Source organism: Juglans regia, chromosome 16, assembly GCF_001411555.2.
Source record: "Juglans regia cultivar Chandler chromosome 16, Walnut 2.0, whole genome shotgun sequence".
Lineage (NCBI taxonomy): Eukaryota > Viridiplantae > Streptophyta > Magnoliopsida > Fagales > Juglandaceae > Juglans > Juglans regia.
Window position 1 is genome coordinate 12,920,540 of NC_049916.1, and position 12,387 is coordinate 12,932,926.

Consider the following 12,387-nt stretch of genomic DNA (forward strand, 5'->3'; position numbering starts at 1 on the left):
CGTCGACACCCACAGCCAACCACCACCACCATTGGCTTCACCGACATCCCTAAGCCCTTCCCTAGCAATCTTGGGTCTTGGTTTGTCCCAGTTCAAAAGTGAGTTTTTGAGACCCACAGCCACAGTGCATTTTGCACTGTTCTGTTGCTGTGTTGCTGTCTCTTGCACCTCTGTGATCCTTCAGAAATTATAATAAAGTACTGTAAGTATTTTTCCAAATAACTTTTGAGATTTAAATGTATTTTTGCGCTAACTCATTTATTTACTGTGATTGGTTGGTTGTGCCGGACTGAGTGTGAGGAGTAAGGGGGTCGGATGGATTGGAGGATGGAGTTGTTTGTATGTTTGGTTTATACTGGAATCTGCTAGTTGTTGGATATTGATGTCGTGTCTTGTACATTGCATGTTTGCATGCATGTTCAAGTTTGTAAATGGAAACTGAGTTTTCGTGTAATTGCATTCATGTTCATGCGTTTATTGAAAACTGGATTATATGTGAGAGAAAGGAAAGAGACTGTAGGGATGGTGGTAAGCAGGGATGGTGGTAGAGTCTCGCCTGTGATTCCTGCCTATAGTGCACGCGGTGGTGGTTGTGTCCCGCCTGTGATTCCTACCAACGGTGCATGCGGTAGGGTTGGTGATATGGTCCCGTCTGTGATTTCCGCCTACAATGCTATGATATGTAGTCATCGTGTGGAAATGAACTATAGGGATGGTGTAGAGTCCCGCCTGTAATTCTCTCCTACGCTGCACGTGGTAGTGATGGTGGTAAGTAGGGATGGTGGTAGAGTTCCGCCTATGATTCCCACCTACAATGTCCGATAAATGGTTGGATTTTGTGTGAATCATTTTCTAGGAAAATGAAGGATTATGTTTTTGACTAAAATGAGATTTTGGTGTGTGTTGGAAAATAATCATTTTCGGAGAAAATGAGATTTTAGGGTCTGTTTGTTGGTTGCATTAATGCATTTTTATCTTGTGAGTTATTTGGATTATTACTTTCGTAGATTTTGATGTAGATGAGGATGTTGAGCCTTAGGCTTTGGCACTGCTGGAGGAGTGACTTGGGGTTGCTCTTATGTATCGAGATTTGTTTTATCACTCGTTTATGTATTTGCCCTTTGTAGTATATTTTGGGGATAACTGTGTAACGTTTTTAAAGGTAATTTATTTTGGATATCTGTATTTAAATTTCTGGTACTTAGTTGACTTATTTAAATTAACCGCTACGACTTTTGTCGTACACTTTCTGTATGTACACACACTTGGCACTTATCGTTGGGATGCATGACCTGTGTTGTCATCATCCTGACGTCACGATTCTCACGTTGTCGTGCGAGGGGGTCGGGGCGTCACAGGTGGTATCAGAGCAGTTCGGCTCTGGATAAAACCACATGTCCCTTAGGTGAGGTACTAGAAAATTTTAAAGTTGTGATTTGAAATTATTTTGTTTGAAGTATGTTATTTTAATTGTTTTATTTATTTTATTGCATGCTACTTTATTTGTTTTATTTATTTTATTGTATGTTTATTTTAATTTATTTGTTCTATTTTATTATATGTTATTTTATTTTGTTGGATTTATTCTACTTTAATATGTTATTGTTTTTGTATTTTAATCTATTTTACTATAATTATATTTTAATTTTTCTTAAGTTGAAAGTGGGGTTAAGGGTTACGCTATGGCATGAAGATGGTACGACCAAGAAAGCCGACCAATGAGACCGATGATGAATTGCCGAGAGGCGATGGGAATTACGCCATGGTAAGGGCGTTAAATCGGATGACAGAGTTCCTTCAGCAGAATTTTTGTCCACAGCAAGGAGATCAGAATAGGGTGTTGCAAGCCGGGTGCACCTACGAGCGCTTCCTAGCGCATAGGACCCCTACCTTTACTGGTGAAGAGGATCCACTTCTGACTGGAATGTGGATTGAAGATCTCGAAAGGACATTCGAAGTCTGTGGTTGCACAGAGGCCCATAAGGTGTTGTATGGGAGTTACCTGCTGCATGGTGAAGCAGCTAATTGGTGGAAGACTAAGCGGGAACTCCTAGAGATGGAGTTGGGATCTTTTGCGGCAGTGTCTTGGCAGCGCTTCAAGAAAGAGTTCGACGACTGTTTCTTCCCTATTTTCATGAGACGGTAGAAGGCACGCAAATTCAATAACTTGGTCCAAGGGGATATGACTGTTGAGCAGTATGCTCGAAAATTTATAGAGCTCGAGCGATTTGCGACTCATATACTTGCCACCGAAGAGTTGTGGGCCGAACATTTCCAGGAAGGGTTGTGCCCTCAGATATGCAAATAGGTTGTGTGCCTACAAAGCCAGAACTTTTAAAGGTTGGTCGAGGTGGCCTCAATTGCTGAGCGAGAGCGAGGTGTTGTGGTAGGCTCCCCTCTGGGTAAGAAGCGACTGAACGTTGATGGTGAAGGGAGCAGCTCCGGGTCGCCACAGAAGTTTGTGCAAAGGACCAGGGCCCGATCGCAGGCAGCCTCCGGTGTACGTATTGGGGGCCGAGCTCCAGTTTGTGGCAGATGTAATAGAGCCCACGAGGGTGAGTGTCGTCAGGGTTGGAACCAGTGCTTTCAGTGCGGTCAGATGGGGCACTTTGCTTGTGAGTGCCCTAATTGGACCCAAGGGAATCAAGGTGGTCATCACAGTGCTAGAACTAATCAGAGGCAACTAGTTCAGGCTTGGGTGTACGCGTTGACTCCTGGTAGTGCTGGCGACGAGGTTCCAGAGACTCAGGATGCTGGAATTATGGCAGGTATGAGTCTAATATTATCTTTCGTAATGGATGCCATGTGTGGTTTATTCTCGAGTTTTGGAAAAGTTATGCAAGCTGTACCTATACTCGTTGGGTGTTGGAGGTCGTGTGATTTTCTTAAGTGTGTTTTGGTTGTATCTTGTATCTTGCTTTAGCGTGATGTTTGGCCTTACAAATTTTGAGGATGAAATTTTATTTTAAAGGGGGGAGAATGTAACACCCCGTATTTTAGTGTATTTTTTAGTTGAAGGATTACTTTTATTAATTCAAAAATTTATTCTCTTGTTTTAAAGTTGTTGGATTTTTAGTTGGTTTATTTTTATGATTTTAATTTTGTGAAAATTATTTTGATGTGCTTTCTTAATATTAATTATTGTTATGCATTTAAATTATTTTTCATATTAAATTAATTTATTGTTGGATTTAATTAATTAATTTTCATTTAATCACTACGTTTGAATTATTTTATTTAACTTGCTGTTATGAAATCTTTTTTGTTGGATCAATTTTGTGACCCAAGATGTGAGGATTGAACCTCATTTCTTTCCCTTTCTTTTTCCTTCTTTTCTTCTTCTTCTTCTTCTTCTTCTTTCTTCCAGACGTACCGCGCAGACGATGCGAAGTTTCCTTCCCTCTTCTCCTCATCTATTATTCAGAAAACTGACACTGCTCTTGAAAGACTATGCCCTGACTGACATACACTCCTCCAGATTCCTACTTCCTCCTTGTTGGCCACAGAGCCTCCCCACATACTAGTTATGGTAGATTTCATATGATTATAATACAGACTAATTAATTTATTTAACACCACTGTGATGATCTGAACCGTCGACGCTTCATTTACTCACTGGCCATCAACCACCATTGATATCTGTAAGCCATTCCCTAGCAATCTCGGGTCTTGGTTTGTCCCTGTTCAAAAGTGGGTTTTTGAGACCCACGGCCACAGTGTATTTTGCACTATTCTGTTGCTGTGTTGCGTTCTCTTGCACCTCTATGATCCTTCAAAAATTATAATAAAACGCTGTAAGTATTTTTCCAAATAACTTTTGATATTTAAATGTATGTTTACGCTAACTCATTTATTTACTGTGATTGGTTGGTTGTGCCGGACCGAGTTCGATGAGTAAGGGGGTCGGATGGATTGGAGGAGGGAGTTGTTTGGTGTTTGGTTTATATTGGGATTTGTTGGTTGTTGGATATTGATGTCGTGTCTTGTACATTGCATATTTGCACGCATGTTCATGTTTGTAAATGGAAACTGGGTTTTCGTATAATTGCATTCATGTTCATGCGTTTATTGAAAACTGGATTTTCATGTGAGTGAAAGGAAAGAGACTGTAGGGATGGTGGTAAGCAGGGATGGTGGTAGAGTCCCGCCTGTGATTCTCTCCTATGGTGCACGCGGTAGGGATGGTGGTAAGCAGGGATGGTGGTTGTGTTCTGCCTGCAATTCCCGCCTACGGTGCATGCGGTAGGAATGGTGATAAACAGGGATGGTGGTATACTATCGCCTGTGATTCCTGCCTACAGTGCTCTGATATGTATTCATTGTGTGGAAAGGAACTATAGGGATGGTGGTAAGCAGGGATGGTGGTAGAGTCCCGCCTACGATGCACGCGGTAGGGATGGTGATAACCAGGGATGATGGTATAGTCCCTGCGATTCCCGCCTACAGTGTCCGATAAATGGTTGGATTTTGTGTGAATCATTTTCTAAGAAAATGAAGGATCATGTTTTTGACTAAAATGAGATTTTGACGTGTGTTGGAAAATAATCATTTTTGGAGAAAATGAGGTTTTGGGGTCTGTTTGTTGGTTGCATTAATGCATTTTTATCTTGTGAGTTATTTGGATTATTACTTACCTGCGATACCGTTTTATGGTATCGCATATTTTGATGCAGTTGAGGATGACGAGCCTTAGGTTTTGGCTCGCTGGAGGAGTGACTTGGGGTTGCTCTCGTGTATTGAGATTTGTTTTATCACTCGTTTATGTATTTTCCATTTGTAGTATATTTTGGGGATAACTGTATTACTTTTTTAAAGGTAATTTATTTTGGATATTTGTATTTAAATTTCTGATACTTAGTTGACTTACTTAAATTAACCGTTGCGACTTTTGTTCTACACTTTCTGCATTTACACACACTTGGCACTTATCGTTGGGATGCGTGACCCGTGTTGTCATCATCCCGACGTCACGATTCCCACGTTGCTATGTGAGGGGGTTGGGGCGTCACATTAGCATCGTCTTTTAAATAGATTTTGTGAGTGCAAACTAAAGGACTGATACCCTTGATGTCAACAATGCTCCACCCTATAGCAGTCTTGTGCTTTTTCAAAACATTCAATAATTTACTCTTTTGCATACGGTTAAGTTTAGAAGATATTACCACAGAGAAAGTCTCCTTGGGTCCTAGATAAGCATACTTGAGCTCCATAGATAATGACTTCAACTCCAACTCCAATTTCGGTGCTTGTTCACATGTAGGTATCAAGTGATTCTTGCATGGCTGTAACTCCTCAAACTTTAGTTTCCACTTATTCATCTCCAAATCCTATGAAGAGTTTAAGAGAGAATAGATATATGAAGTGTCTCGATTTTCAGCATAATCAAAATCACAAGAATTGAGTATACAAGTCTCTAATGGATCTAAACAACAAGTTTTTTTTTATCTGTCCTTTAACAAGTGTTTCAATGAAATTAAATTCATGAACATCCTCTTCATCTCTAGGCTGCTTACAAGTGTTGAAAATATTAACCTCTAAAGTTATATTGCCAAAAGATAGTTTTAACAACCTATTCCTACAATTGATCAAAGCATTAGAAGTAGGAAGGAAGTGGCATCTTAAAGTCACATGTATTTGGCAATTACTATTGAGAGTGGGGTCCATGTCCAAGACAAAAAAAACAACAGAATAATAAATTTTTTCTACTTAGACCAACACATCTTCATCAACAAATTGTAAAGTTATGGAAGTAGATTTTAATTCACCAAGACCTAACTGTTCATATATAGAATATGACAAAAGATTCACACTAGATCCAATATTAATCAAAACTTGCTCTATTTTAGAATTACCAATCATGCATGAAATGATAGAAGATCCTGGATCTTTGGATTTAAGAGGTACTTTGTTTTGAATGATTGCACTCACTTGTTCACTAAAAAATGCCTTCTTCTGTATATTAAGTTTGCGCTTAACAGTACATAAATCTTTTAAAAACTTGTCAAATGAAGGAATTTGCTTCATGACATCCAAAAGTAGAATGTTTACTTTAACTTGCTTGAATACTTCAAAAATTTCAGCATTGTGATTCAATTTTCGAGGAGGAACTAATCTTTGGGGAAAATGGGTAGGGATAGGACAAACAACCTCATCATTCTTGGGCTCATTAGGTTCATCACTACTCTTTACTTTTGAAAACTTTTTTGGTTCTTTTGGTGAGATGGTCTTGTCAATAACCTTCCCACTTCGAAGAGTAATGATAGACTTAACATGCTCAAAAATTTCACCATTGGTACTAGACTCACCTACACTAAATTGACCTTGTGGATTGGGTTGTGTTTGAGCAAAAAATTTTCCTTTTTCTTGATTGCTCAAAGAAGTGGTCAACTGGGCTCGTTTGTTTTAGCAAATGAGATGAGATTAAAATTAAAAGGTTGAATAAAGTATTGTTAGAATATATTTTTTAATATTATTTTTGTTTTGAGATTTGAAAAAGTTGAATTGTTTATTTTATTTTGTATTAGAAGTTGGGAAAGTTGTAATGATTTGATGAGATGAAATGTATTCTGAAAACAAACGAGGCCTAGTATGTGTGTTCCTAATGTCGTTGATGGCTTGAGAATTTTGATTATTGATGGTTGCTTGTGTTTGCATAAATTGTTGCAAACTTATGGAAATTTGGTGCAATACATCCTCAAGATTTTTCTTTGGTGGTGAAGCATTGTAAGCCATAAAATTGGGAGGACCTTGAGTTGGAGCTGTAGCCACATTATCGTTCCTCCATCTAAAATTTGGATATCCAGGATTGAAAGTCTCTGAATAGGTGGAAAAATATGACTTTTTGACTATGTTTATTGTATTTGCCTGATCATGCAATACCTCTTTAAAAGCTGGAAGTGTAGGACATTCATTTGTTAGGTGTCCCATGGTCTCACAAATACTACAAACCTCATTAACTTTAGGCACAATAGTGACTTTATTAGCTTTCCTAAATTCCATGGCTTCAAGTTTCCTAGTCAAACTTGCTACCCTAGCTTTAAGATCATTATCCTCCTTAAGTTGGTATCTACAACTTCTAGAGGGGTTAGTGGAAAGTTTGGACGCTTCCTAAGTATCAATGGTATCCCAAAATTGGACATTCTCAGCTAAAAGATCAAAATATTCAAAAGCCTCTTCGGGACTTTGTTTAAAAACTCTCCATTGCACATCATCTCTACGGATTGACGCATTTTGGGACTTAAACTATCATAGAAAAAACTAATTATATGCCAAGTTTCATATCCATGATGTAGACAAGAATTGAGCAAATCTGTAAATCTTTCCCAACATCGGTAAAATGTCTTACTCTCTTTTCGTGAAAAATTCATCATTTGCCTTTTGAGAGCATTATTCCTATGGATTGGAAAAAACTTCTTTAGAAACTCAGTTTGCATCTCCTACAAAGTACCAATTGACCTAGGTCTCAAATTGCTAAGCCAAGTCTTTGCCTTCGCTTTAAGAGAGAAAGGAAACAACTAAAGCTTAATGATCTCATCACTACAAGTTTGGTCATGGAAGGTAGCACATGCCTCCTCAAACTCCTTAATGTGTGGATAAGGACTTTCAGATTCTAAGCCATGGAATCTAGGAAGTAGTGGAATCATACCGGGTTTAAAATTGAAATTATGTGCACTAGAAGGAAAGATGCATGATGGAACACTACTCCTAGGCTACAAATAATCTCTAAGAGTCCTAATGGGAGGAAGATCTTCATATTCTAGAATGTTGGTATTATTTCCCTCATCATGGACACTCTCATGGATTGACAGGGTATCAAGTGTGTGAGAATGATTGGATGAATCAGACAAATTATATAACAAACTATGATATTCAATTCTAATCAAACGATTATCTCTATCATGAAACCAAGAGCTCATGTACTAATATAGCAAACAAGTTTAAAATAAATATAAAACTAAACAAGAGAAATAAATGTAAACAGAGAAAGAGAAAAAACTAAGACAAAGAAATAAAAGAGTTTGAGAGATATTATCAAAATTGTGAAGAAATTCACAATTCAACAAACCTCCCTACAAAAAGTGGGTTGTTTCAGCCATGCTGCCTTCCCTGGCAACGGTGCCAAAAGCTTGCTGCGATTTTAATAATGCTCCTAAGTGTAGGATTGTCGCGTAGTAATAAGTTGGTGAGTCCGAGATCGAATCCATAGGGAAGGGTGTAGAATTGCAACCCAAAGCAAGAAAATTAAATAGAACAAGAAAACTTAATAGAAAAGATTATCAAGGGTTGATTGAGTTGCTGGGAAAAAAAGGACAAAACTATGGAGATAAATATCAATATCTTAAAACACTGAGACTTTGAGATTCACACACAACACTTCTGATGATAGTTTTAACAATCTATTTTATAACTCAACTAAAATTCATATGAAGGATGATTTAGCCATTAAAGCACATATTACTTTTCAAAGATAGTTTTATAAATTAGATTGATTTTAGGCAAATCAGATCTAGAGAATTTATGCGCAGGGAATTCTAAACATTCAATGTGCCTGGAGTCTATGATAAATCAAAAAATTATACAAAATAAATCACTTTTCTAGAATGGTGAATCAATCAGAAAACACCAAAACTTAAACATAAAAACTATAAACAGATTGTTAAGAATATACCAAAAGATGGTTGGACTATACCCTATACCTTAGCAAGGTGTTTAGCAATCCATCAGCAAAAGAAAATAAATCAATAAACTAAAAATTATTCCTGGCCTCATCCCACTCAATACCCTCTAATGATGTGCTTATCCCGATTATAAAAGAAACCTTAACGTTTTCATGTTTCTCGCATAAAAAATAGCCTAACTTTTAGGATTCAGATTGACAACCATATACGTACTTCAAGAGTCAGAATTTAGATATCTTTATTAGAGACGAAGTTTTACCCCTTTAAGATAGCTTTCCAACGCATTAATAATCACATCAATCAGATGTGTGAGTGTAAAGTTATGATCAAACACTAAGTTATGTCCAAGCTATCTCCTAGTGCGTTTTGAACTTGGACTTCTTGTGGTTTCCTTTTGTGATTTCTTTTTTTTTTCTTGATCCAAATTACTCTCAAACCCTACAAAAAACATATTTATGCATTAAGACTCATTTTAAGCACAAATTTAAGAAAAAAACATTATTCTAAAACAACCTATAATATGCATGCATCCTAAACTAAATATAATAAATCTATCTACTAATGAGATAAATGTGCAAAACTAAGCTATTATTAACTGCTAGTCCACCACTGAAAATCACGTGATCCAGGAAATTTACTTCATGGAGCCATAACTCGCACTTATTGAGCTTGGCATACAACACCCGATCTCTGAGTATGGTTCGATTCATACTTAGAGGACCTCGATGTTCCTTTTTGCTCTTTGAATAGATCAGGACGTACTCAATGAAAATGACAACAAAACTATCTAGATAAGGTCTAAATATTTTGTTCATCATATCCATGAATGTCGTTGGAGCATTGGTGAACTTGAAAGGCATCATCAAAAGCTCATAGTGGTCATACCTTGTCCTAAAGAAAGTCTTTGGTACATCCTGTTCTATGACCTTCAGTTGATGGTATCCCAATCACAGATCTATCTACGAAAACACCGATGCTCCTTGTAGTTGATCTAGTAGGTAGTTGATTTGAGGTAATGGATATTTGTTCTTTATCATAATCTTGTTCAACTCCCTATAGTTAATGCACATTCTCATCAAACTATATTTATTCGTCACGAAAAGTACAAGCGCACCCCAAAGTGAAGAACTCGGATGAATAAATCATTTCTCGAGTAGTTCCTTCAGCTGCATCTTTAGCTCCTTCAACTCCGCCGGAGGCATACAATATGGTGCCTGTGAGTCGGAGCCGTTACAAGTTTCAACTCTATTCTGAATTCAATCTCTCTGTTAGGCGACAGTTCAGGTAACTCGTCAGTGAAACTTTGGGAAAGTCTTCCACTACGGGTATCCCACAGAATTCTCCGTTCCTTGTTGACTTCTTTACCACCATCGCCAGAAATGCTGTTGCAGCATTCTCAATACACCTCTTAGCTTGTAAAGTTGAATACCCTGGAGGGGTGGCCTTAACTGATGTTCTCGCATAACTAAACCTATCTTCATTCAGCGGTCCAAACATAACTTCCCTCTCTCGATAGTCTATCTTAGCATAGTGCTTGAACAAACAATTCATCCCTAAGATCAAATCGAAAATCATCAAATCGACTTTCAATTCTTTAATCTCTATTTCTACAGGACAATCCATAACTATTCGGGTACAAGCTACTATATTCCCATTAGGAATAGTTACTACTATTTATGGGATAACAGCTCGGTTTGGAAGCTACAGATCTGTGCAAAGGTTGCAGACACGAAAGATTGTGACGCACTTGAATCAAATAGTACACAAGTTGTGAATCATTAATATTGACAAAAGTAGTACTACTATTAATAGAAATTCTACCAACGTTATCTAGATTAACGAGATAGAGGTCTTAGAGAAATACCAGTAATGATACCAACTTCTTCTGTTTTTGACACAATAGCATCAACATCTCCTAGAGTGACAACATACACTCGTGTTTGAATGTGGGGCCTCGATTTCGGACACTCTAATCATGTGATCGGGCTGTCCACACTTGAAATAGACTCCGTATCCGAATCGGCATTCACCAACATGAAACTTGCTGCACTTCTTTTTTGGTTAAATCAAAACAAAAATGGGCAATTCTATAAGGTTAAATAAAAAGATTAATTTTTTGATATTGATAAAAAGCCTATTTTGAAAACTAGTCAATGATGATCCTCCATGGATTCGCCTATATAAGCCGCAGCTAAAGTTGCAAAAATAAGAGCTTGAATACCGCTTGTAAATAATCCAAGTAATATGACAGGTATAGGAACCACTGAAGGTACTAAAGAAACAAGAACATGTACACTGAAGGTTTGAGGGCGGCATCTGCCTTCCAATTACAATGCCCTTGCCCTTGACTGACCCAGCAAATGACCTATTCTTCTCCACACTTCCACAGGCAGCGTATGACAAAGCTCTCTTCAGTTCAGAATTGATCTGAGCGGCCAAGCCCCTCTATTCTACCTCTGAAATAGCGGTCATGTTTACTAGCTCCTAGTAATTCTTGATTATGAAACATGCCACTTGGGCTGCATATCCTAGGCTGCAGCCTTTCTTGAAACTTCTAGGTTTGCATCATCTCAGTTGAAATTAGATGAGGTAAGAACCTCCTAACTTCTATGAATTTGGCAGCATACTACTTCACATATATCCTTCCTTGTACCAGAGACACAAACTCCTGCGCCTTTTGTTGTTTCACTAATTCTGGAAAGAATTTATTGTCGAACTCTTATGGAATCTTCACCAAGTTTAGGTAGCTAGAGTTCCCAACTCCTTTGCCAAAAGCCGCCTTCACGTAGTCCCACCATATATCGGCCTCTCCTTAAAGTAGATACCCGGCATACAATACCTTTTTTTTTTTTTATATATATATATATTCAGTGCATCCGCAAATCTTGAAAGTTTGATCGAGATTAATCATCCACTTATCTGCCCTCAAGGACCCTTTGTTGCCCAAAAAGTTTGGGTAACGGTACACACTTCTAGTTTCTAGTAGGGGTATCCTCTAACTTCTTGCCTGTGCTCTTGCACTTGTTGCTATTGTTGTTGTTGTTGTCTGAACATGTTCGTCAGCAAACGAATAACTTCTATCATTTCTTATCCTCCATCCTTTGGAGGATTCCATTCCTCCAAATGTCTCCACAGGGTTTCTTGGTACTCTGCCACGCACCATGTGTTACATCTTGAAACACATGTTTACATGTATCAGTTTTACGTACTTTTCCAGTACTTAAAAAACTCAAGCAAAATAGAAGACTAAAATCTCAATCCTATATTTTGGTACCAACTCCTAGGAACATGTGGGTTTACTCAGAGACGTATTGCTTTGATACCACATTATGATACCCCCAAACTCAGCTTGGGATTTGACGGAGCTTGAAGCGTCTGGACATGCAACAACAGGTCACATACTCCTGTTCATGATAATTAAGGATGCAATGCACCTAACATGCATATAACAATATGCAGTATTTGCAGCAAAATTTTTGTTTGAGCAATAAACAATGTACCAGAATGCTATATCCCAAAACATAATCATAATTTCATAATATTACATCTCAAAAGTTATCCAACAAGTTTGTATCAAAATAAGTACTGGAGATAGTGCTCTATAAGCACATACATGAAATTAAACTATTGAGCTAAATCCCTAAGCCGCTCACCCAACTTGGCTATGATCTCCAAAATAACATCCAGAAAATAGAGGATTGATTCCAAC

General features: G+C 37.8%; 1 protein-coding gene across 1 annotated transcript; it reads left to right on the top strand.

The window, feature by feature from the left end:
- The first annotated feature begins 1,693 nt into the window (after window positions 1-1,693).
- Window positions 1,694-2,928, top strand: LOC108997178. The gene is made up of 3 exons (XM_018973337.2): window positions 1,694-2,142; window positions 2,341-2,768; window positions 2,924-2,928. Exons 1-3 carry the CDS (start codon window positions 1,694-1,696, stop codon window positions 2,926-2,928), a joined length of 882 nt encoding a protein of 293 aa, XP_018828882.2.
- The last annotated feature ends 9,459 nt before the right edge of the window (window positions 2,929-12,387 follow it).